The sequence below is a fragment of the Scyliorhinus canicula genome, chromosome 20 (assembly GCF_902713615.1).
Source record: "Scyliorhinus canicula chromosome 20, sScyCan1.1, whole genome shotgun sequence".
Classification (NCBI taxonomy): Eukaryota; Metazoa; Chordata; class Chondrichthyes; order Carcharhiniformes; family Scyliorhinidae; genus Scyliorhinus; species Scyliorhinus canicula.
This window is the reverse complement of record NC_052165.1, coordinates 18767581-18794085: the sequence shown is the minus strand read 5'-3', so window position 1 is coordinate 18794085 and position 26505 is coordinate 18767581. Positions and strand designations below refer to the sequence as shown.

The 26505-nt window shown below is 46.2% G+C and overlaps 1 protein-coding gene across 1 annotated transcript in view; it reads right to left on the bottom strand.

Annotated features, from left to right (window-relative positions):
* The window catches only part of ptprq (protein tyrosine phosphatase receptor type Q), a 247980-nt gene that overhangs the window by 40767 nt on the left and 180708 nt on the right, over window positions 1–26505 (bottom strand). Inside the window, exons 45-50 of the mRNA XM_038781370.1 lie at window positions 26228–26297; window positions 19161–19319; window positions 14006–14225; window positions 11512–11585; window positions 4923–5022; window positions 4369–4497 (exon numbers count right to left, since the gene is read on the bottom strand). Of these exons, the coding sequence (XP_038637298.1) occupies window positions 4369–4497; window positions 4923–5022; window positions 11512–11585; window positions 14006–14225; window positions 19161–19319; window positions 26228–26297 (752 nt within the window). The remainder of the gene's footprint in view (window positions 1–4368; window positions 4498–4922; window positions 5023–11511; window positions 11586–14005; window positions 14226–19160; window positions 19320–26227; window positions 26298–26505) is intronic.

Here is a 26505-nt window from a genome sequence, read left to right as displayed (position 1 = left end):
GATATGGGAAGAAGGGACACTTTGTTTCTGTTTGCCAGGCCCGGTTCATCGCCACTGTTTCCAGTTCCAGCGTTCCTGCACCCCCCACGTGCGGCCCGTGGGCGCCGCCATCTTCTTCACCGCAAACCACATGCGGCCCGTGGGTGCTGCCATCTTTGATGCCCCCTGCCATGTGCGCCCCGTTGGCGCCGCCATCTTCAGCGCCATTTTGGACGGTGTCTCAGGACCCGTCTCGTCTGGCCGTTCATTGCCTGCAGCTACCTCCACCACCGCTTACCAGGCTGGGGCCTCCCAGCACCTGCCGCAACTCGCCTCGATCACCCTGGACCAGTCGTAGCCCCGCAACCTCGCGACCGCAACAACGACAGTGAAGGTCGATGGGCACAAGACGGCCTGCCTTTTTGACTCCGGGAGCACGGAGAGCTTCATCCATCCCACTACTGTAAGGCGCTGCTCCCTTCCGGTACACCCAGTCACCCAGAAAATCTCCCTGGCCTCCGGATCCCATTCTGTGGAAATCCGGGGGTATTGCACCGTGTCCCTCACCATCCAAGGCATAGAATTTAGCAACTTCCGGCTCTACGTCCTCCCCCACCTCTGCACTGCCCTGTTACTCAGCCTGGACTTCCAGTGCCACCTCCAAAGCTTAACCTTAAAATTCAGCGGACCCCAACCACGCCCCCCTCACCGTGTGCGGCCTCACGACCCTTAAGGTCAACCCACCCTCCCTGTTTGCGAACCTCACCCCGGATTGCAAACCTGTCGCCACCAGGAGCAGGCGGTACAGTGCCGAGGACAGGTTCTTCATCAGGTCGGAGGTCCAACGGCTTCTGCGGGAAGGGGTCATTGAGACCAGCAACAGCCCCTGGAGAGGTCAAGTGGTAGTAGTAAAGACTGGGGAGAAGCACAGGATGGTTATTGACTACAGTCAGACCATCAATCGGTACACGCAGCATGACGCGTACCCCCTCCCACACATATCTGACATGGTCAATCAGATTGTGCAGTATCGGGTCTTTTCCACAGTGGACCTGAAATCCGCCTACCACCAGCTCCCCATCCGCCCGGAGGACTGCCAATACGCTGCGTTCGAAGCAGATGGCCACCTCTATCACTTCCTTAGGGTTCCCTTCGGCGTCACTAATGGGGTCTTGGTCTTCCAGCGAGAGATGGACAGAATGGTTGACCGGTACGGACTGCGGGCCACCTTCCCGTACCTAGATAATGCTCTCCAGCCACGATCAGCAGGACCACGACTAAAAATTCCTCCAGACTGCCAAACTCCTTAATCTCACGTACAATAAGGAGAAATGCGTGTTCAGCATCAACCGCTTAGCCATCCTTGGCTATGTCGTGGAAAATGGAGTTCTAGGGCCTGACCTCGACCGCATGTGCCCCTCATGGAACTCCCACTCCTCCACTGCCCCAAGGCCCTAAAACGATGCCTGGGGTTTTTCTCCTACTGTGCCCAGTGGGTCCCTAATTATGCGGACAAGGCCCACCCACTCATTCAGTCCACAGTTTATCCCCTGACGGCTGAGGCCCGCCAGGCCTTCAACCGCATCAAGGCGGAGATCGCCAAGGCCATGATGCACGCGGTCGACGAGTCCCTCCCCTTTCAGGTCGAGAGCGATGCATCTGACGTAGCTCTGCCGCCACCCTCAACCAGGCGGGCAGGCCCGTGGCCTTCTTCCCCCGCACCCTCCATGCCTCCGAAATTCAGCACTCCTCTGTCGAAAAGGAGGCCCAAGCTATTGTGGAAGCTGTGAGACTTTGGAGGCATTACCTGGCCGGCAGGAGATTCACTCTCCTCACTGACCAACGGTCGGTTGCCTTCATGTTTAACAACACACAGCGGGGCATGATCAAAAACGACAAGATCTTGAGGTGGAGGATTGAGCTCTCCACATATAATTAGGAGATTTTGTATCGCCCGGAGAAGCTCAACGACCCCCCTGATGCCCTATCCCCCGGTACATGCGCCAGTGCACAAGTGGACCGACTCCGAGCTCTCCACTATGACCTCTGTCACCCGGTGGTCACCCGGTTATTCCATTTTGTCAAGGCCCGCAACCTGCCCTACTCCATTGAGGAGGTCAGGACGGTCACCAGAGACTGCCAGGTCTGCGCAGAGCGCAAGCTGCACTTCCACCGGTCAGATCGAGCGCACCTGGTGAAGGCCTCCCACCCTTTTGAACGTCTCAGCGTGGACTTCAAAGGGTCCCTCCCCTCCACCGACCGCAACAGGTACTTTCTGAACGTGAATGATGAGTACTCCCGGTTCCCTTTTGCCATCACATGCCCCGATATGACTTCTGCCACGGTCATTAAAGCCCTCCACAGCATCTTCACTCTGTTCAGTTTCCCCACCTATTTCCACAGTGATCGGGGATCCTCCTTTATCAGTGACGAGCTGCGTCAGTTCCTGCTCAGGAAGGGCATTGCCTCGAGCAGGGCGACCATCTACAACCCCGAGGGGAAACGGGCAGGTGGAGAGGGAGAATGGGACGTTCTGGAAGGCCGTTCTGCTGGCCTTGCGGTCTAAAAATCTGCCAGTCTCCCGCTGGCAGGACGTCCTCCCCGACGCGCTCCACTCCATCCGATTGCTCTTCTGCACCACGACTAACGAGACTCCTCACGAACGTGTTTCTGCCTTCCCCATGAGTCTCCGGGGTCTCGCTCCCAACATGGCTGACAGTTACTGGACCCGTCCTCCTTCACAAGCATGTGCGGACCTATAAGTCGGACCACTTGGTCGAAAGAGTACACCTCCTACACGCGAACCTGCAATACGCCTATGTGGCATACCCCGACGGACGCCAGGACACAGTCTCCCTCCGGGACCTGGCACCTGCTGGATCCCCACCTACGGCCCCCGACCTGACACCACCCCCTCCCCCCCATTCCTGGCTGCCTCTTCCACCCGTGCGCCACTCACCCTACCCACAGCGAACCTCGCCGCAGCCTCACCCCAGCGGAATCCATCCTCCTACTGGTTCCACTCAGGGGTGACGAAGACGAGGACAACACGCTCCCGGAGTCACAGGTGACCAAGTCGGTGCCCACATCACCACCAGGACTGAGGCGATTGCAGAGGAAGGTCAAGGCCCCCGACGGACTGAACGTGTATTGTTTCCACCACCCCCGCCGGACTCTTTCTTTTAACAGGGGGTGAATGTGGTAGTCACCACTATGTAGTATTACATGTATTACGGTAAGGCCCGTATAGTAGAGGTACATGGGTAAATCCCTGCCTGCTGGCTACGCCCAGTAGGCGGCGTATAAATCTGTGTGCTCGTCGGTGCTGTAGCCATTCTGGTTCCAGCTACAGGAGGCACAACATCGTTGCTCAATAAAGCCTCCATTATTCCACTACTCTCGTCTTTGTGGTAATTGATAGTGCATCACGTATATCACTAATTTGCATATACTTCACATATACTGCAGCCTGGGCACCAGGTAATAGACAAGACACAAGGAAGTGGGAAACTGCAAACAACCCCAAACACCTTTCCACCCCAACCTTCTCTTGCATTTTCCCAAAAATTGGTGCGAGTCGGCGAGATCAATGTTTTACTTAATCTATGCAAAGGTGGATTGTATTACTTTACTCTCCCTTGCAAGCCCGAAAATTTCTAAATGTTTTCAATTGCATTCCCTCATGATTACATTTTTAATTGATCATTGCTTTGGCATCGTTTTATTCACTGCAATCAGCAGAAAGCATTACCTGACTGTTTACTTAAGCTCTTCTAACTTTATGATGCATATTTTAAATTTTATTTGAGAATGAAGTATTTATCTGAATGAATAGCTTCTTAAAATCTGCAACATTTAGTGCACTTTTGAAAAGGTGAGCATTTAAATTTATCACGATTAAGAAGGTAAAATCTGAATATCATTTTAGTTCAGGTACATAGACAGTGAGCTGATTAAGTAGTTACATGCTAATGTCCACTCTTTAATGCTTCAAAATCAGTTCTCTTATCCCTGAACTCTGATCTTCGAATTTATTTTTTTGAACCAATTGTGCTAAATCATGAGCAAAATATAATGAGGATGTATCATGTCAAAATAATATATCTTTAAAATAGCTGCTTAATCTTTCTTTAAATCAATTAAAAAATTAGTGACACTGGTTTTACAGCACGAACAACATGATGCTGCATTTTCTTTCATGGAAGATTGAAGCCCCAGAAAGATTGACGACTTTTATGTGCGTATGTGTGAAGTGTCCAAAAGGTGGAGTTTGGCCTTTCAAAGAGGGGTTGAGTGACCTCAGTAAAAACAGCACTGCAAACACTTCCAAACAAGTGCAGGTCAGAATAGGGTCATGACTCTTTGGTTGCTAGGATATTGGAAGCTCACCGCGTCAGTTTCTCCTCCTTTAATTCCAGGTCTGTCACTGCAATCATCTGGTCCAGCTTGAATTTAGTGTCAATAATTTCCGCGTCCCTTGGAGAGTATGTGCCGCCTTCCTTCTGCTTTTGTCTTATTCTGTATGTGGAGCACAGGTACCAACAATACTCAGTGTACACAGCACAAGAGGTTATTAAAAATATTAAACCATTCTATTGGCTGCAAGATTATAGAAGATAAACTACAAGAGATTTTCATACTGGACCCAATTTGATCTCTGGCAGGACAATGCAAAATTATTGAAAACTTTGTTTTCCTTTTCAAAAGGCACATTTGTGGCAGCATTGGCAGCCAAAATATCTTCCAGTTCCTTGCTTACTTTGATGCTCAGCGGCACATATTGAGAATGCAAGGAATGGAGAATTTTGTCCCATCAAATATTACACGTTAAACAGATGACAGTATTTTAATTAACTACACAATTCAATTGCCAGGCGAGTTGTGGAGTGAGCCGATCTTATAATTTTTAAAAAGTAAGTGTTTACAACATTTGTCCTTCCTACCTTGCAATCGCATAGGCTGCTATCACCAGGAGAATGACAGAGAGTACACACAGAGTCACTGAAAGAGTTATTTCAATGCTTCTTCCTGACAGACCTTCGGCTGAAATGACAAGAAAACAAGAATTTTTTTTTAAATTGCATCTCGTATAAATACAACAATCCACACTATAAAAGGGACAGCAAATGCACTATTTTCTACTGGTGTGTTACGAACAGATACATGGCCATGGAGGCAAAATCCAATTGTACCTGATAACAGGCACAAGGACTTTGGTGCGGGATTAACTTGCACCCTCTGTTTTCGATGCAGGCAGCACACAAACCTCATGCCAAGGCAGCACGGTAGTATTGTGGATAGCACAATTGCTTCACAGCTCCAGGGTCCCAGGTTCGATTCTGGCTTGGGTCACTGTCTGTGCGGAGTCTGCACATCCTCCCCGTGTATGCGTGGGTTTCCTCCGGGTGCTCCGGTTTCCTCCCACAGTCCAAAGATGTGCAGGTCAGGTGGACTGGCCATGATAAATTGCCCTTAGTGTCCAAAACTGCCCTTAGTGTTGGGTGGGGCTACTGGATTATGGGGATGTGGTGGAGGTGTTGATCTTGGGTAGGGTGCTCTTTCCAAGAGCCGGTGCAGACTCGATGGGCCGAATGGCCTCCTTCTGCACTGTAAATTCTATGATATTGCCTGTGCATCTATATCATTGTAGCAAGTTCTAAACATGCTGCTAAGTGGTAAAACAAGGATTCAACTGAATGGGAATGAAGTCCCATAGCAAGTGCGTTTAGCACTCGCAGTGCCGAGTGACACAATGCTATAATACGGCACTCGCATTAGATGGGGAGGCTCAGCGGGGAATGCATTGGCCAAGGCTGCACATAGGCCCGTTTTGTGCATAGAGGAGCTCCGCAGGATCAAGTCATCTTTGAAGGCTGCGTGTCCAGGGAAAGGCATAGCAGCTATACACACAACATTGCAGAGAGAGAGTGACCCCACGTTTCTCTCACATCGCTCAAGAGGCCTTGGTGCTGGAGTTGGACAAGAGGCGAGAGATCCTCTATCCACATGGAATTAAGTTTGTGCAGAGACAAGCTCTGAGCAAAAAGTGGGAGCAGAAAACCATGCAGGTGACTGTCGGGAGATTAACCCTGAGGACCTGCAGGCAGTGCCAGATGAAGTTCAATGACCTTCCATGAGTGTTCAAGATCAGCAAATTCATCTCCAGACGCCACATTCCACAAACTGTACCACTGGCCTCACACACAGCTCAATGCACCGTACCTCCATCACTCACCTCCCAACAAGCTCTATCAATCATGACTCACAGCTAACATTTATAGCCTCACACACTTATCACTGCTGCACCTCACACACTACAAACTTCACAGCCCTATCTCACAGCTTGCAAACAACTGCCAGCTACAGCCACACTGCACCACATTGACTGGCACACTTCCCTCTTTCTTGTAGAATAGACTGGCACAGCATACATGGCTGCAATGTATCCTGATGGAGTGGATGGTGCCCACTAGCATTGGAACAGCAATGATTAAGCCACAAGGCTGTAACTATTGGAAGTAACAGTGTGCTCACACCGAATCCTGTTTCTCACATTCCCCTTTCCCATTACCTCACAATCTCTTCTGAATGAAAACTGCAGGAAATGTAAGCATGCACATGCTGATTTCCTATGCCTCCCCCCCCCCCCCACAATCCTCATTGCAACCCCACCACAGTATCTTTCTCTTTTCAGAAACCCAAGAGCTGCAACTTAATCAGGCAGGGCTGAGACGTGCAAGAGAAAGACAGGATTGACGGTGAAATGCTATCAATTGACCTCACACCCACAGCCACTAGCTGAGATGCTGCCACCTTTCTTGCTTTAGAGGGTAGTTCAGATGTGGGATTAGCGCATGGTAAATCTTCAGGAATGAGCGGCCAGCAGCCAGGGCAGGTGGTAAGGATAGTGCAGGTGCTAGCTTGCAGGGGTAGGAGGTTGCATGTGTGTTCTGCTGTAGAGGACTCAGATGAGAACTTCAGTGCACAGAAGGCTGACTGCTCTGCACACCAAATTGTGTGGCATATTGAGTGTACAGCCAGAAAGCCTGCCGTTATTGTAATGGAGGACAGAGTATGGCACCAAACGTGCACATGGCTATGCGCAGAGCTTGGAATCTAATATTATCCTACATGCACGTGGTGACCACCTCCATGAGAATTCCTGTGGATTAATCTATGGTGGTCAGATGGCCAATATCTCAGCTTCTAACTGAGTGCAATCAAAAGCCATGCAATGTCTAGGAGATGCAGTGGAAGCTCTGAATGAAGTCATGCAAGCTTAGCTTGCTGTCACCATGACAGTGGATAACAATGTTCAAATGGACATTCAGAGTCTCACAGCAGCTCAGACATCTGACCAGTATATTACCAGGATTGCCATTGCATAGGAATGGAGTACAAACCTGCTGCCCTTTCTCAGGACGATACCATTGCCGATCCACTAGTGCCCTTGTTGTTGGCTCTTAGTCAACCAGCTTAGACTGCTGCCACTTATACCAGGGCAAAGCATAGGGATAAAGCTGAACGAGGTTGTCCTGTTAAATCAACTAAAGCCTCCCCTCATTGAATGCCAGCAGCCTTCCATGCTATAGTCACACTACACGTCTGTCCCGGTGCTCCCGCACAGGCCTACCCCCAGTGGCTGCAGCATGGTCAGTGGAAGACTGCTAAATTTCAGAGGAGATTGCAGATGGCCTTGAAAGACAACTGTGAGTATCTCTGGTCCTTGAAGGCCTGACCTCAGACTGCACTACCTTAAGATGAGCAGCGACAGTTTTGGCTGGTTGGCTGACAAACAACAGCAAGGGCACTAGCAGAGCGACAATGGAGCAAGGATGAAATCTGTCATCCTGCGATAGGATAGCAGGCTTGTGCTCCATGCTATTCCCCCAGGGATGTCAGATTGCTGGACTGTTGTGATATTCTGCAAACCATTTGAACGCCTATCTGCAGCCCACGATGGCAACAATTTTGGTTTCCACTGTAGAACCGAGGCATTGGGTGGCTTCTGCTAATGCTGTAATGGAAGCTGAAACATCATCATTGAGAAGCTGTATCCATAATTAAGTGCACAAGGATGCGCAGATGGATTTTGCCACCACTGGAAAGGCCGATCTCCAAATTCTGCTGCAAAGCTTTCTGACAAGTTGGTGCTGGGCTCTTCCTTGCTCCTTGATGTTGACGACAGGTTTTCTGACAGGCCTGACAGTGTACCAAGCATTTCACCTTGTATGCCCAAGAGTTTTCTTATGTAGTCTACCCCATCATCGTACTCATTGAATTCATCGGCATCAAAACATACATGCAATCTTCCCCGATTCCACACTATTATTGACACATGCCCTGGCTGTCGGCCACTTGTACCCAGTGTCTCAGGATGGGGAAGGGTGTGAGAGTGAGTCCATGTGAGGTGGCTGTCATGGCTGAATAGCTGGCAGTCTGTACACGCTGTGAGAGACGACTGTGAGCACTGCCAGGTATGTGAGGGTGAGGTAAAACTATGAATGTGAGGTATGAGTCATTATTGGTAGAGATTGCTGGCAGGTGAGTGATGGGGTGGGTGGGGGCAGGGCCGGGGATGCAGTTGGTATCTGGCCTTTGAAGACACATGACCTGATTTTGACCATCATGTGGGGTTACTGCGCCTTCTGTGACACTGTATCCACGGCTTTGGGGAGTAGCATAGCATTGAGTGCCATGCCTGTCTGGTCCCACTGCCTTGGCAAAGTGCATCTGCAGGGTCTCCTAACTCTTTGTGGATAGATGACATCTCTCCTCGCGCACTAAGCCGGAAAATCCTGGGGCAGTTTCTCTCTCATGCTATGCCATTATTGAATGTTCTCCAAGTTAAAGTCAGTGTTAGACTGGCTTCTTGCAACGACTCCATCCACAATGCACATCCCCTTTCAGCGGCGCAGGGTGCCTTTAAATAGCTTGAACTTGAGCCAACCTCACAATTTTGCAGCCCCAGCTCAGGCACATTGGAATTAACAGCGCACTTAGTGCCAGCTACATGCTACAATTATTTGAATCATGTGCGGAGCAAGGAAGATTGTGTTCTGACTGGAACAAACGCAAGAGCACGAGGTAATCCTGCATCGCGATCCCTGTGCCCACTTTCATATCCTGCCCAATTTTGGGCCAATATGTGATAAGTCATGAGTGAGTTGCACTCATATGCCAAGAAAGAATGGTGACTTCTGAAGTCAATCCCTTTTTACAGCATGAACACATTCAGTGTGACTTAACTGTTAAAGTCAGCTGTCTGGTTTTCAAATCATTTGAGCTTTTGAAGAGCAAAAACAATGAACGGACACATCTGAGGGCCGCAGAATAAAATGTGAAGTATAACTGGGAAAACACAAGGCACTTTCTTCACTATAAATAGCCGCTTTGAACTGAATGAAGCAACAAAGCCTTGTTTATACAGGGTTCATTAAACTCAGTCAAATCGGAGTTGCTGTGTAAATAGGTTTAACCCTTCGGTTGCTGGGGGCCTGTCGCATGGCATTGCTTTCTCGTAACAGAAGCTAAAATAAAAGCGTTCGTTGAGCATTTCAGTACAAATTTTCTTTACAAAGAGACCTAAAGTTCACAATTTCATTAAATATTCTGAATACATTTATCTTCCAAATGTAGGATAATCTACTTATGTACAGCGGCATAAGTGACGTAATTTTTTTTGAAACTGCTTGTCACCAAATCCAGAAATCATTTGGAGGCCAAGAAATGGAAGTTGTGAAAGTCTACATTAGAAAATGAGACTGGAGTTGTGATGAGCAGAGGAAAACAAACGTATGGAAATTACTTTCAACTATCAGCAGTTATTAAATGTTGTCAAGAAGAGAGTATTGTGAGAAAAATGGACAGAGCCTTCAACTGATCCAATATGGCCCATTTTATATCCTGCTGAATGTGAAACTTCAGGCCAACATTAAAAGCAACACTATGGTCGGCAAAAGCCTATAGTACCACGCAGCCAAATACATACTTTATTTGGCAGCAGATGTTTTCGCATTTGACTAAAATATTCCCTCAAGTTGGTGCATGTCTTAATTTTACTGTAATATTGAGGAGGAAGGACGATGAGGAGCTGTAGAAGATGTTTTAATTCCATCTCCACCTTTAAGGAGAAGGTTCGTTATGCTGTTTATGAAAGCACAGTTGAAACCCACAAGCCATTGTGCAAGTGGCAAATACAGCAAATGACAAGGATCGTTCATTTCAATTGACCAGTTTTCTGATCACCCTTGCACAACCATAAATGGTTTAGCTCACTTGGCTAAATCGCTGGCTTTTAAAGCAGACCAAGCAGGCCAGCAGCACGGTTCGATTCCCGTACCAGCCTCCCAGGACAGGCGCGGAATGTGGCGATTAGGGGCTTTTCACAGTAACTTCGTTGAAGCCTACTCGTGACAATAAGCGATTTTCATTTCATTTTCAAATATATAAAACCTCAGCATCATAAGATTATCCAAAACAATGGACACTTTTCAAGATAAAATAAGAACAAAAAAAGTTGGGAAAACAGGGTTTTGATGAAAGGTCAACGACCTAAAATGCTGGCCTTGATCCAACGGCCACGCTACATCTGAAAAGCAGCTCTTCTAGTTGCAGTGTGGCTGATAAAAGCCGGGAGACCCCGCTTCCAGGATCTACCCGGCTCACAACACCTCGCGAGAGAGAACATGATCTCACAACGTTGCGATTTGAATCCCACCCATTGTGAGTGGGATCACATTTTAGCAAATCTACATATTAAAGCAAGACAATTAGTCTCACTTTAAAGTGCAGATTCCTGAGTTACCCGAGGCGTGGGATCTATCTCCTTTGCCTCAGAGACCTTGGGCAAGTACCCATCAGCACTGGTGTCCAGGAACGAGGACCAGATGGAACAGCACTCATGGGGGACTTCTAGGGGATCAGAGGCCCCCAGGTGCATGCCCTTTGGGCAGGGTGGTACTCTGGCAGTGCAACCTGGGTGCCAGCCTGGCACTGTCAAGGTGCCCAGGTGACATGTCCAGCTGGCAGGGGCACTGCAAGGGTGCCAGGTAGGCAGTGGCAATCTGGCATTTTTTGTGCAGATGTAATTGGGCTGGTGGGAGGGCGGGGTTGTGGAGAGCAGAGCTCCTCAGTACACAAAATGGGGCCACAGCCGTGCATTCCCCGTTGAGGCCCCTTATCAAACACAAGCCACGTTTTCTCGCCTTGTGTTTCTCGCCGCTGCAAGTGCCGGGAAACACGCGGTTAAATGTGCTCACGATCGGACTTTGTTCTCAGTTAGTTAAATCGCAGCAGCTATCTCTGGTCGTGTCCTGCTGTGGCGCATGCAGTGAGCCAGCCAGGCGTCCATTGAACTCGAAGGGACCAGAAGATCACGCCAGTGGGCTGGACTGGAAAATCCTGCCCTGTTTATCTCCACAACTGCTGCCTGACCTGCTGAGTTTTAATGGTTCTTAATTCAGATTTCCAGCATCAGTGGTATTTTGTTTTTGCAGAAACACTTTTCGATTATGTTTTTTTCTGAAATACCTTGGGTTTTGACAGGATCAGAGTAATCTGAATCTGTAAATTGTCTTTGAAAGTTTGTTGCTCGGAACTTGAATCTAAAAAAAAATGACAAATTTATTACAGATAAAGGTAACTATAAAACATCAATATCGATACTTTTCCTCCCTAATATATCCATTATGAATTTGCATACCTTAAAATATTTTCTCAGATTCAATGACGTCAGTTGCTGCTGGGAGCAAGTCTGAGAGTTTTAATTTATTTATGGACACTGACTCACTTTGGCCTATATCTGTTTGTACAATAACAGGATGCTGGGGCAATAGCATCACTCTCTTGTGATTTGCGTCAGCTATTCATGCCAACCTCGACTCAATAGTACAACTCATGCCTCCAAACCTGAAGACTGTTAAGTTCAAGAACCACTTTGAGGACATGAGCACATGATCTCGATTGGCATTTCTGTGCGGCATTGAGGAAGTGCTGTATTTTAGGATGAGATGTTTAATTAAACCTTACAAGGCAGCTCAATGCTGATTACCCGTCGCGTTTCTTTGGCCCATCAATCTCATAGTTGCAAAATTTGATCTCTCTCAGGCGTGGATAAAATATCAAATGGCACTATTTGAAGAAGAGCAGGGAGTTCTCTTGGTGTCCGAGCTAACATTAATCCCTAACAAGCGCAAAAAACTGATTAAATGTCGGTTTATCTAGTCGTTGTGTGTGGTTCCTTGATTTGTGCAAATTGGCTGTCCATATTGCAACAGTCATTACACTCCAAACTACTTCACTGGTTACAATGTGCTTTGGGATATACAGTACTGAAGTCTTGAAAGGTGCCATGGGGAATGCAGACTGAACAAATATTTCTGTGAGACTTGGGCTGGAATTTTCCAGACCCCCCCCACCCCACCCAACACTCTCCCCTCAGCCCCCACATGGCGTGTTTTCCCGCAGCAGAGGTGGTTCGCTGCTGGCCGTCTGTGGGTCTTCTGGTCCCGCCAAAGCCTATGACGTGCATGGCTTGCCCGTCCTACCGCCGGCGAACCCGCGGCAGGATCGACTTTGACGGGGCTGTAAGATCCCACTGGCGGGAAGTGCCAGAGAATTCCGCCCAAAGTAAAAGATTTGTTACGAAGTGTTATTTCATGCAAAGCAATGGTTATAATCAGATTCAATTCTTGATTTAATTGTACAAATAATGTTCAAATAATATTATTAAATAAGGAACATGGCAGACTTCTCTGTGTTTGCAATGCTATACAAAGTAATTTGCATTTCTGTGTCAAAAGGCATTTTTGTCTGTTTTGTATCTTGCTATTGGTTTCTTTTTTTTTCTCATGGTCCAATTTGGGAGTAATAGTTAGATTCACTTACACAATATGACCCAGCTTATTTGTGATACACAATAGCTGCAGGATAGATTTTATAGCTGCGTTGTCCATCTGGGAGATGGTTCAAGCAACTTAGTTGTGGGTTTTGCTTCAATATGTGCTTGATCAGTTTTTTTTAGAATTACATATTTAAATATCCTTCATGCCGGCCAGATTTTGAAACTACGAGATTGATGGGCCAAAAAGCTTCTACGGACAATCAGCATTGAGCTGCCATGTAAGGTTGATATTCAGGTAACTTATGCCAGTTCATATTAAAGTTTGGTGCTGCACACATGGTTGTTTAGTTATAGTCTATCCTCTGAAGAGGATTATTAAGCCTCCAAATCTTGTAAACGTACTGTGTATCATTAGTTCCATTCTCTTTTCCATTCACAGTAGATGGCCTAATTTATACACTGTTTATTCTGCTAACTTCCAGAGTGGAGGAAGACTACAGAGGGGATAGACACAACATTTTAAAATATGATGATGATGATCGAGTGAGTTTACTATAAATTACCTTGAGATGAAGTGGTTACATTTGCACTGATTCATAATGAACAAGAGTTTGAATGTGAGAATGGGCTGGGACTAAATATCCAAAAATGTAACATGCTGTTGTCATTTTGAAAATTTGAGGTTAATCAATTGCAATAGTCATCCCAGGCTGTTATTTCAAAATGTAAAATACGTAGGTGGTACAAAGCTGTCAAACACATGTGGCTTTTGGAATCCATGTCTTGTCAACAATAAAAATCTGTACAGGTATTTCTTTTGGATGAATTACCTAATGGTAATAACCTAGTGCTCTATAATGTTACCACCCAGTGTTTTGGGGCCTAAGCACATTTGACATTTAAACTTAAATGGAATGTCAATGAATGCACTTGACACCCTGCATAAAAACAGATGTTCGCATCCTTTCCAATTCCCAGTGCTACAGCAGCAAAGTTCAGCCGCAGTAAAAATGAGAGAGCAGCAAAGAACAGGAACTTTACATTGTAAAGAAATGAGAGAATCCTGTCCCCGTTGTAGCTGTCGCTCTCTTATAATTGAACAAGAATATCATTGCAACGCTGTGTCTTTTATTCAATTAAAAAATATGCAACAGAATAAATCAGAACCAATATTTTACTTACAAGTACTGTTTATTGTGTTTTAGGGGCCCATTGCAAATTTTCGCAGCATTTTGTTGACATGATTTTTCAGCTCCAATGGTATATGTTTCTTCATTAGCATTTTCTCTATATGTGCTTGTTCTACTACAGGGTGGATTTTTAAAGCCTTCATTCGCAAAATACGGTTTTGGTTTCATTACGTAAGCATCATACCATGTAGAAATATTTCCATCATTCATAGCTATTGAGAAATTAAAATATGAAAATAAATTAAGAAGTAAAATTTTCTGATAAAGATATTTACGACACATTTAAACAAACTATTAATGCAGTGATGCTGATCTGCAATTCCATTTAAGTTTCAAAAACAAATTATTACATTTTTAAAAAATCATTTATTTTTTGCATATCTTACAGTAAAGAATACATTGCTTACATATAGCATTGCTGTAATTTTTTTCATGAAAACCTTGCTGTGAGTTTTAGTTAGAAATTGCTCATTGTAACAATGCTCTCTCTTAAACTGTTTTAAAAGTTTGACACATCTTCGACCTGTTTGCAAGTATGCTGAAACTCTTGGAGCACGCACGACAGACGATATTTACTGGAGGTGGCAAGGGTCTTGTCCACCTGCTGAAGAGTCTGAAGAGCCGGTCAGAGTCCGGCGTCACCTCTTTTAGGGAAGGGCTGCCGAATAAGTGTCACTCGGGCACTTAACAGGATGGCAGTGGGCCTTTCCTGGGATCAAAGATCTCCAGGTGGAAGCGAATGCCCTGCCTGGCGAGAAGTGCTGGACCTCTGCAGCTCTCTTAAATGGCAGCGCCACGGAGAAGGTGGTGATTGCTTCTTGTATAACACCAGCCTGAGGCCTAGTACTGTTGCCGATACTGGACCACAGGTGGGTGAGGGCAGAGTCATGGGCTGGAAGGCATTAGAATTGGTAGGCAGCAAGAGCAGATGTTGTCTTTCAGTGGGGCTTCCCCTTCCTGATGCTAGATCTCCGATCAGGCATTTAGTGCTTTTTAATGAGGGACCCAACCCCCACTGGGAGTCTGCATGGGTTTGCCTGTTGTGCTCCCCATATTGCAAGCCCTTCACCTGCCGGAGAGTTAATACCAGAGGTGTGGGATCGAGGCCGTTAAGTGAGCATTAATTGCCCACTTATGTGCCTTAATTGGCAGTGGGGCGGAAAGCTCATTCAAGAGCCTACTCCCCACCGGGTTAATCAGAGCGGAGGCAGGAGTATAGCGGGGTCCCCACCTGCCAATCCTCTGCCCGATTAAATGACCCTCACTATCAAGCTGGCCATGGGGGTGAGCATCCAATTCTGACTTGCGGTTGATATCATGCCTGGATCATCACTTTCTTTTTCTCTTGGGTTCTCTATCCTGCTTGTACAGAGGAATCTGGCTTCTACTTAACACATCACACAACAGCACCTCACAGAAGAAACTTAAGGGTAAAGATTCTGATGCAAATGTTTCTGCTGTACTGCAAGTGCAAATCACAAAACCACTCTCTTCCAGAAGATAACTTTCTATTGATTAAAATTAATGGATAAATAATTCACTGCAGGAAATGCAGTTTTGTGATATTCTTTGTGTTTGTTCTTTGGAATTATTAACCTGAATAGAAAGTCGAATATGCTTTCACACTGCGCTGTCAGTGTGTTTTGTCACACAGCTTTGTGCATTTGCATGACGGGCTCTTTATTATTAATATATACAGTTTATATGACAAAATATTTAATAGGACAATAAAACATAATTGAAAACTGGTCTTCACAAACATTGGAGGTGATTCTCCGGTGCTGTTAGCCCTGGAGGGATACCTGCTGGCCTGTAAAATCAAGCCTTGGGCCCAAAAGGTGTTCTCGCCACATGTCAAACCCGTCACGGGTCTCCCAGCCTCCACCCCCTGTTGTTTTTTCTGCCCACAGCTTTTTTCTGCTGGCATTTCCTCTGTTCTGAACGGGGCTGGTTTAGCACAGGGCTAAATCGCTGGCTTTGAAAACAGACCAAAGCAGGCAAGCAGCACGGTTCAATTCCCATACCAGCCTCCCCGAACAGGTGCCAGAATGTGGCGACTAGGGGCTTTTCACAGTAACTTCATTTGAAGCCTACTTGTGACAATAAGCAATTTTCATTTCATTTCATTTCCTAGAAAGTCCAGATGTGCTCACTGACGGCTTTTTGTTCCGCTGGGGTTCCCTCTGTTCTGAAATCCTTCCTAGAAAAACTATGCTCTGTCTGAGTGTTGCCCCCTGGCAGTGCCAACCTAGCAGGTTATTTTTGACCAGCCCAAAGGGCCTTTTCTGGCTGTATGACCATTATTTGTATGGATTTCTACTTTTCAACAATTTAGATATCTGTTCAGTTATTTTAATCTAATTCCATGAAAACAAATTACTTTCTTATATGAAGATTTAAAAGGCTACAAATCAACAATAACAATAAAATTCGCCCTCACATAAACCAAATGGTGGCAGCGCAGGAAATGGAAAATGTGAGAAGGATGTTTTTCAGAAGTTCAGTTTGAGATGCATCATTAGGATGAAGAACTCCTGAGTAGGTCTAACGCGGTCAGATGCAGAGCAAACCCCCCCCCCAACTTGCTGTGTGCCTAAAATGGGAAGACTTTCCATATTTCAATGCTATCATCCCTCACTTTAATGAGCACAAAACTAAAAAAACTAAAAATAACATTAGTTTATGATGCTTTAAACATGGCTATTGTGAATCATTAAAAGTCAGGCCTTTCTAACAGCATACATTTTCGCACAACAATCCATCTCTAGTAGAAAGTAGGTGTCAAAAATTTACTCTCCCCAGTAGGAGTACTTTAAGTGGACCATGATTAGATTGGAGAAATACTTTTTTTAAATTATAAATTTAGATTACCCAATTATTTTTTCCAATTAAGGGGCAATTTAGCGTGGCCAATCCACCTACTCTGCACATTTTTGGGTTGTGGGGGCGAAACCCACGCAGACACGGGGAGAATGTGCAAACTCCACACGGACAGTGACCCAGAGCCGGGATCGAACCTGGGACCTCAGCGCCGTGAGGCAGTTGTGCTAACCACTAGGCCACCGTGCTGCCCTAATTGGAGAAATACTGACGAAGGTGCCAAAACACTTGATAGATTTTGATTCAATGCATATCTTTGCTTGAATACAACAGAATACTTTCAACTTTTGCCAAATCCTTCTTCACATTTGTATCAAGCAGGAACTAAAGCACTTAGCATTCACTGCCTAATATGTGGTCCTATGGGAGTTACCATGCGCAGTCCTTCACAAAAGGTCTATGGCATTAGCTAGTTTAATTTACGGTGTGTCAGGAAGACAAAGATAGTAATGAGGTGTTTATTTTTGTACTTTTAAATATTAGAAATAAGTGAGTTTAATTTAGTGCTGCTGTGAAAGAAAGGGTAAACCTATAGTTAGATTCACGCTAGACAAAGGTGTTTGTATGTGTGGAGGTTTTGATTTAGCTTCAAACTGTGCTTCTAGGGGCTTTTCACAGTAACTTCATTGAAGCCTACTTGTGACAATAAGCAATTATTATATTATTATTATATTGTGCTTCACAGCGTGAAAAGTAAATAAAGGCTTGGTAAATTGCTTAGTAACTGGGGACACCTTTGAGACAGGTAGGCTTTTTGAGTTTAGTTTTGACTGAATTCATTGGCTGTTGATGCGGGAGAATAAAATCCTTCAGCTCTGCCAGAAGAAAAAGCTGCACAGGACGAGTGGGCTGCAAAAGAGGCAGACTTCACAAAGAATGAGATAACAGGAGAGTTGGGAGAGAAAGACTATCTTAGGAGTATTGAAGTTAAGGGAACTGAGACCAGGGCCGGGATTCGCCCCCACCCGCCGGGTGGGGGGTCCCGGCATGTCAGAGTGGCGTGAACCACTCCGGCGTTGGGCCGCCCCAAAGTTGTGGAATTCTCCGCACCTTTAGGGGCCAAGCCCTCACATTGAGGGGCTAGGCCCGTGCTGGAGTGGTTTCCACTCCGCCGGCTAGCGTGAATGGCCTTTGGCGCCACGCCAGCCGGGGCGAAAGGACTTCGCCGGTTGGCGTACGTCCACACATGTGCCGGAGCGTCAACGGCTGCTGACGTCATACCAGCGCATGCGCGTCTCTTCCGCCTCCGCCATGGTGAAGGCCATGGCGGGGGCGGAAGAAAGAGTGCCCCGACGGCACAGGCCTGCCCGCTGATCGGTGGGCCCCGATCGCGGGCCAGGCTACTGTGGGGGCACCCCCCGGGGTCAGATCGGCCCGCGCCCCCCCCCCCCCCCCCCCAGGTCCCCGGAGCCCGCCCGCACCGCCAATCCCGCCAGTACCAGAGGTGGTTTAAACCATGCCGGCGGGAGAGGCCTGTCAGCGGCGGGACTTCGGCCCATCGCGGGCCGGAGAATTGACGCGTGGGTTCCCGCCAACCGGCGCGGGGGGCCCGCCGACCAGCGCGGCGCGATTCCCGCCCCCTCCGAATCTCGGGGGGTGGAGAATTCGGGACACAGCGGGGGGCGGGATTGATGCCGGCCCCGGGCGATTCTCTGACCCCCCCGGTGGGCCGGAGAATTCCGCCCCAGGCCTCTTTTCAGTATTATCCAGGCACTAGTTATTCAGCAAATCATTGAAAAAATACCATTTCACACTCAAAAAGGAGCCTTTAATTCAAGAATAAAAATAAAGATGTTGCTCAATATATTTTATGCCATCATTAGCTCATTATAAGAATCCAAATAAAACTTCACCAATACCTCTCTAGCATTTCATGAATTGTTGCCAAGACTGGGAAATGGGACTTTTGGTGTATACAATTCCTTTGGCCACTGTTCCCGAATAGCATCACTTCTTTCTGGGAATGCCTGATTAGAGAATCAGCCCAATAGTCAATAATCCGAGCAGCCGTACAGCAACCCAGAAATGGCCCTTTAGGTTATCCCATCTGTGTAGCTGCGCAAAATAAAATTCAAGGCCTGCACACTTAAACAACGTGCCCCGCACAACAAAATAAATAGATTGTTGTCTATGGTAGCAGCAACAGACCTAGCTCTCGCAATGTACTGAGACAAAATGATTAATGATTATCATTGAATTTCCTCATTCTGTTTCTATTTAACTGTTGCCAGTTCAGCAAAGTTTGGAAAGAAATAACAAGCTCTTACCTTTTATTTCAGTTACTATTACTTGGATCTTTTTGATAGCTCCATGTTCATCTGTGAAATAACATACAGGCATCCTGATTGTAATAGTTGTAGAAGTGACTTGCAACGCTTCATTTTTGTCCAATACAACATCTGGTTTGAAAGTAGGCTTGGGTGGAGCTGTGGAGAAAATCGAGTAATTAACATTATTGCTTGAAACAACTCTTGACGCATTCAAAGCTTCATAGTCCATTAACTCTGAAGTGTTTCCTCTTTTGAGCAGGTGTCGTGTTTTCCCTACAGTGGATTTTTCTCCACTCTGAAGTGCTTTCCAGAAAGATCAGGTGCTCAGTCTGATTTTCTTTTCGACTGGGCCCTTTTCAACCTCTGATGCCTATATACTGGAGGTGCTTTCCCAGAATCGAAGCAGCTGGCAAAGCGCAGACATTAAAGTGCAAGCTTTACTCAATGAGGACCTTCTCGCAGCCACTGTTGAATTCTCTGGATAGACGTTGATTAGACGATAGATTTGACCAGGCAGGGGTTTTGGAGGCCTTTGTAGCCCCTGGGTGGTCAGGGTCACGGATGGGCAGTACCCTGGCACTGCCCCCTGACTGTTGGGACGGCCAGAGTGCCAAAGGGAAGGGCCAGGTTGACACTACCAAGGGGTGAGGCCTGAAACCGGGATTGAGGGGGGCCTGAAGGAGGGGAGGCCTTTGGCAACCCCTTAGTGGAGTGTCATTCACTTGGCGAGGGGTCTTGCTAGAAACATAAAAATAGGTACAGGAGCAGGCCATTCAGCCCTTTGAGCTTGCACCACCATTTTGAACATAGTTGATCATGCAAATTCAGAATCACGCCCCCGTTTTCTCTCCATCCCCCTTGATCCCTTTAGCTGCAAGGGCCATGTCCGGCTCCCTCTTGAATATATCCAACGAACTGGCCCCAACAGCTTTTCGTGGTAGAGAATTCCACAAGTTGACAACTTCCCACCACTTGTCAATGGGATTTCTGATTGTAGCTACCCCATGCCGCGGGGAAATCTGCTGGCGGGGGTGTGCTCCGTGTGGGAAAAGTGAATCTCAATGGAGAATTCATGCAGATATCCTTCATGCTCCCTAATTTCCCACCGAACACAGCAATGTGCTTCTTTAAAATTTTTGCGAGGCCGGATTCTCCATTTGGCCATCAGGTTAACTTCTGCCCAGTTCAGTTGAATCTTCTCCAGCCATGTTCGATCCATGAACACTGGATAATTTCCCTTTACTACATGCAGAGACAACTCCGCTGTTTGCCCATTAAGTTGCACAGATACTTCAATGTGGCCCTTCGTTAGAACCACTTTTCCTGTGTATGGCTTCTGCAGTTTTGGTTAAATCGCACCCTATCGTGAGCTTTTACTCCTGCAGGAACGCTCTATGCGTCCTTCATTTCCACAGCTTCCACATGCCATGAATTTACACCAGCATTCAGCAGCAAAATGCTCTGGTTTTGCACATCGGCACGAATCTCAAAATTCCTGGTTGTCGATTCCGCAGCCATTTTGTGTATTCGAGTGCACAAATCCAGTTGCTGAGCTTCCTTTGTAACCAGTTCTATAGAAACGGTGATTTCCATAGCCTACTCAGTTGGCAAATGTATCTGTATCACTTCGCTGCGCAGACCACAAACCAATCTGTCCCAAATAGTGTCATTCAGCACCTCTCCAAACCCACAGTATTCTGCAAGTCTTTTAAGCACAGCCACAAATTGTGCAATTGACTCCCGCTCTTGGTTTATTTTATGGAATCTAAAGCGCTCTGAACTCACCAAGGGTTTTAGCTAAAAATATTCTTTCACAATATACAATATTCCTATCTATAATCTGCTTGTACATCGTATTGCCTGGCTTCTCAGGTTGCACTAAACGTAGTAGATTAGAGCTTTTCTCCCCCCATCGTGCTCAGGAAAGTGCGCATCATAATATCTTCAGCTATTTTGTCTGTCTATGCAAAATAGTCAAAACGCTCAGTATAGGAACTCCATCGCTCCACATCAGCATCAAAGGGCCTCATGACACCAAAAACTCCCACCACGGTTCTACTAATGAAGGTTTCCCGAAGGAAACAACCCAACCTTCAGCCTCTCATTTATCACAGACAGTTATATAATCTGTTCTGCAGTAAGATTATCATTACTCACGCCCACCTAACCCGTTTGTTCTCTGTAGCACATGGCACGGCAGATAAAAGTTTTCCTTTGTGACATTTATTTTTTCCAACTTTTCTCAGTAATTTGCTTCTTCCCGGGTGGCTTGCCAACTTACGGTCATAGTCCTTGACACCAGTTTTTATGTTGTGTTTTGGAGGTGTGATACTAGGGAGGACAAAGCTTTAAACAGCAAGGCTTCATTTACAGTGTGTTATCTCTTAAATGGCTGTTCTTCTCTCTCTGTTTCCTGCGCAAGGAGTTATAACATCACGTCCAATGAATACATTAATATATCAGTGCTTCACCAGAGCTAATAAGAATGAATGCAAATACATAACGGATGCACGTGCATGGACTCCACTACCAATGGACATGTTTGAACATAACTGGCGTGGTGTCCTGAGGTTGCTCCTGGCATGTTGTCAGAAGGTCGCTACTGACATGGCATTGGAGGGTTGAAATCAACATGGAAAGTCAAATTAAGGTGTCAATGTCCAAGCATCATAAATGCCATTCATTGCACCTCGAAAACACAAATGCATGCACGCACACACACACGCACACACACGCACACACACACGTCACATAGATAGATTAAATAATTTGTGGTCCAATGGAACCAATAGGGTTCAATGCTCTTGGAAGTTGGTGAGTTAGCTAGCTTTACATTGAACTTGGTGGTCCTGCTGCTTTCAGTGTCGAGATGATTTAAGGCTGCAGACAGACAGTTTATCTGTTCTTTTGGACACAACATTGCTCAGTTAGGTTCTTTGAAAAAATGCTGTCTACGGCACCTGGATAGTTAAAAATCAGCAGGTAGGGTTCAAATTGAAAGTTGGATGGAGAGAGAGAGAGAGTGGGATGAAACCACTCAGAGTCCTGTCCCTTCAGTTTCTCAACTAGTTCTCCTGCTCTAAAGTAAGTAGGTGCTTAAATACATGATTGACTTGCCACATGAGCTTTTCTCGCCAACTGCCTAGTGATCCAAATATGGTCATGACTAGGGTAGTGAAGTTACCTTTATTAAATCATGACTGGTAATTCCGCTCTTGGTCAGGATCCCATTGGCCAAGGGTTTATGTCTGATGGTGTGCCCCCATCAAGTTGAGTATTCAGCGATTGTTTGGACCCTTTGCTAATAGGATAGGAAATGGCCCCCATTCATCTACCTCAAAGCAATTGTTCCTGGTACGGCTTTGAAGACAGGTTGTCTCCATTTAAATAGTTTTGGAATACAAAAGTTACAGTGATGCAAATGTTCAGCCATCTTTGACTGTTATCCCAAGTCACTGGAATGTGGCTTTAGTTTTTTTTAAATGAATGAAGGGTTTCCAGCCAGTCAATTCAGAAGTCATTTTTGATCTCAAACATAGTTTCACAACAATATAAATAATGTAATAAAAACAGAAATTGCCGTAGGACTCGTCTTTAGAAACATATGACAGAATGATCTGGCCATTCATGCTGGCGGGATATCCCAGTGTCGCTGGCGACACCCCCCCCCCCCCCCCCCCCCCCCCCACTGTGGGTTTCACGGTGGTGAAGGGTATATTCAACGAGAAACTATGTTGACAAAGGGAGGACTACAAGATCTCGCTGCCAGCCAATGGTGAGCTGTCTCCGCTGCCACGAATCACCCGGCAGGTTGTGTGGAAATTCCCGACTGATAATTCTGTTTCTCTCTCTTTGCAGATGCTGCCAGACCTCCTGGATCTAACAGGTATTCTCTGTCTGTATTTCATCTGCAGTATTTTGCTTTTATAGAAATAAATGCCAGGATTCTCCGTATGGGATATTCTGGGTGCGATTCTCCTTTTCAGAGACTAACTGACGTTTGGACAGCATCGGCGGACTTCTGTGACATTGACCATTAATGGGCTAGCACCAGCACCACGTGGAACACGGGCGATTCCAATGAGAAATGGTGTCGGATATGCCGGAGTCGGGATTGGCACTCGAGAGGCTGACAAGCTGAAGTCAATATTAACCACCTCCACCACTGACACACAGTGGCAATATGTGTAACATCTACAGGATGCACTTCAGCAACTCACCAAGACTCCTTCAACATACCTTCCAAACCCGTGACCTCGACAATCGTGAAGGTTAAGGGCAGCAGATGAATGGCAAGTTTCCCACCAAATCACACACCATCCAGACTTGGAACTCTATCACCGTACCATCACTGTTGCTGGGTTAAAATGCTGGAGCTCCCTTTCTAACAGCATTGTGGTTGTACTTACACAACATTGAATGTAGGGGTTCAAGAAGGTAGTTCACTACAACCTTCTCAAGGGCCACTTGGGTTGGGCAATAAATGCCAGCCTATCCAGCGACACCCATACCCTGCCAAATAATTAAACTATGGTTGTTTGGCAGCGTGAAATTGAATATTGCTAAAAAAGAGACAATGTTTGTCAAAGCTTTTGTCTTGCGTTCACCAGGACAATATGCAAGAATGCTGATGTCAGCTGTCACTGACTTTGTTTAGCTGAAACAGGCACAATGGGCGGGGTTCTCCGACCCCGCGCCGGGTGGGAGAATCGCCGGCGGGGCCGCACAAATCGCGCCACGCAGCCCCGATGCGATTCTCTGCAGATCGGAGAATCGACGCCATTGGGGCCAGTGTGATTGGTGCGGCGCCGGTCGTGGGCTGTTCAACGTGGCTCCCCTCCCGCGATTCTCCGGCCTGGATGGGCCGAGCGACCATAAAGAAAACACCGAGTCCCGCCGGCGCCGTTCTAACCTGCTCTGAGCCGGCGGGTCCTTGGCGTTGAAGGGTCGGGTAGCGGCCTGTGGGGGGGGGCCGACCCCCTCCGATGTGACCTGGCCCGCGATCGGCAACCACTGATTGGCGGGCCAACCTCTCTATGTCCCGGCCTCCTTAATCCCGCGCCGGCACCTGTACTCCTGCGCCATGTTGTGCCCATTCCACAGCTGGATCAGCAGCTGGAGCAGTGTGAACCATCCAGTGCCCTGCTGGCCCCCTTTAGGGGCCAGAATTGCTGATCCTGGGGCTGTGTTACGTATATTAATACATAGGGCACTGTTATTTGCAGACAGAAAGGACATGTACAGATATTGGGCGGGATTCTCTGATCCTGAGGCTAAGTGTTGATGCCGTCGGGAAACTGCAAACAACAGTGCCCTGTGTATTAATATACGTAACTTCCAGTACTAGCAAATACATCACACTGTGAGCCTGACTGACAATCATAATTCCTCGCACATTGAGAATAACCAGTTCCTGTTCTTTGCAGACAGAATGAACATGTACACCCTTAGTGCCTGTTTCCACTAAATAAAAGGCAGCCATTCGCTGGTTCATTCCTCAGGGCCAATCAGAATCATGCTGCCTGTTTTAAACTTCAAACAATGCTTAGCAATTAACTGTCTGTTGCCACAATGGTGCCTTCTCCATGGTAACACCTCTACCAATCAGAGTTTACTGCCGGCCAATCAGCAATCTCTTCTCCTACAGTATACATTTGCTGTTTTCCCTTACATGGATATTCCTGCCATTTGTCCAGATAAATACAAGGTGAAAAACTTCAACCAAAAATATCTCTCTATTCAGCTTAAATAAAAATATGATTTTGGCAAGGAGTTGGCATGGGTCTTTCAGGGGCCATGAGGGTAGGTGAATCGGCATGGATGGGCCATACGTTGACATGAGTTGGCATGCATGGGGCATGAGTTAGCATGAAGAAAGCCCAGTGGAGCTGGGCTGTCTGTCAGCTTTTTTACTTTCATTTTAGGCTGTTTGCTGCAGGGTGTGTTTCTGTAATCTATTTTTTTTTAATATAATTTTTATTGGAATTTTTTACAGAAAACATAAAACGTAACGACAAACAATGAAATGCAACAAAATAACCCATAATAACTGTAACACCCCCAGACCGTATCGACGCATGTATCCCATCCCCCAACCCCAATGAACAACAGAAGAACTTAAAAATAAATTTAAATTAAATAAACAAACATAGTCATCGTCCCCCCCCCCCCACCTTTTCCCTCCCCCTTCCCCCCCTGTTTCTGTAATCTAGAAACTAAATCAATCCTTTGGTGATTTAAAACTAATAACTGCTCTCAGTAGTGACTTTAACCTGATGTGCTTCTGTTAAAGGTTATGTTTTTAAGTCTTATGGATGTTAAAAGGAAAGCTGAAAGGATTACTTAAGTGTTGTAATCTTTGGGGATTGTATTTGAATTAATGGTTGCTAAGATGCTCACTGTATGTTTTAAAAAGGTTAACTTGAGTTCATAGAATAAACATTGTTTTGCTTTAAAAAATACTTTTCCGGGTCAGCACGGTGGCACAGTGGATTAGCCCTGCTGCCTCAAGGGGCCGAGGTCCCAGGTTCGATCCCGGCTCTGGGTCACTGTCCGTGTGGAGTTTGCACATTCTCCCTGTGCTTGCGTGGGTTTCACCCCACAATCCAAAGATGTGCAGAGTAGGTGGATTAGTCACGCTAAATTGTCCCTTAATTGGAAAAAATAAATTGGGTACTCTAAATTTATATTAAAATAATACTTTTCCATTTCTGCTGTACCACACCTGTAGAGTGGGCCGTGTGCTCCCCATACCGCAATCTATTAAAAGTTGTGGGTCAGGTAAACTCCATGATACACTTGGGGTTCTCTAAATCCTGGCACATAACATTACCGTACATTTCTTGTGTGTGCACTCAGAAGAAGGATTACAAAACTCATGAGTGGATATGCGCTGGCTTGGGCCTTTGAGGAAGTGTCTGGAGTCTTTGGCAAGAGAGCATGCTACTAATGATTATGAAGTGTTCTCATATGTAATCTCGCTGTTACCCTTGTACTTAGTTACACGGAGGGAATAACTGAACTGTTTGCAAAGCAAATGAGATAGAATAAAGCAGAATACCTACCTTTAACATCCATCGTTATGTTCTGTTCTAATGTTTGCGGCCCAACACCAGCTCCATTAACAGCACGGACCTTGGAAAAAAGAGAACTGGCATTTAGATACAGCTAATTGACCCAGGCAAACTGACAAAACTTTACCAACCATGAAGCTGCTAAAATGTGATCTCATTCAGCATCATAATCCCCTTCTGAGGATTGAATCAAAATATTTTGGAGTACTAAAGGGGGGTTTAACAATGCTCATATACTAATCTGATATTGTGAAATGTGCTGTTCTCAA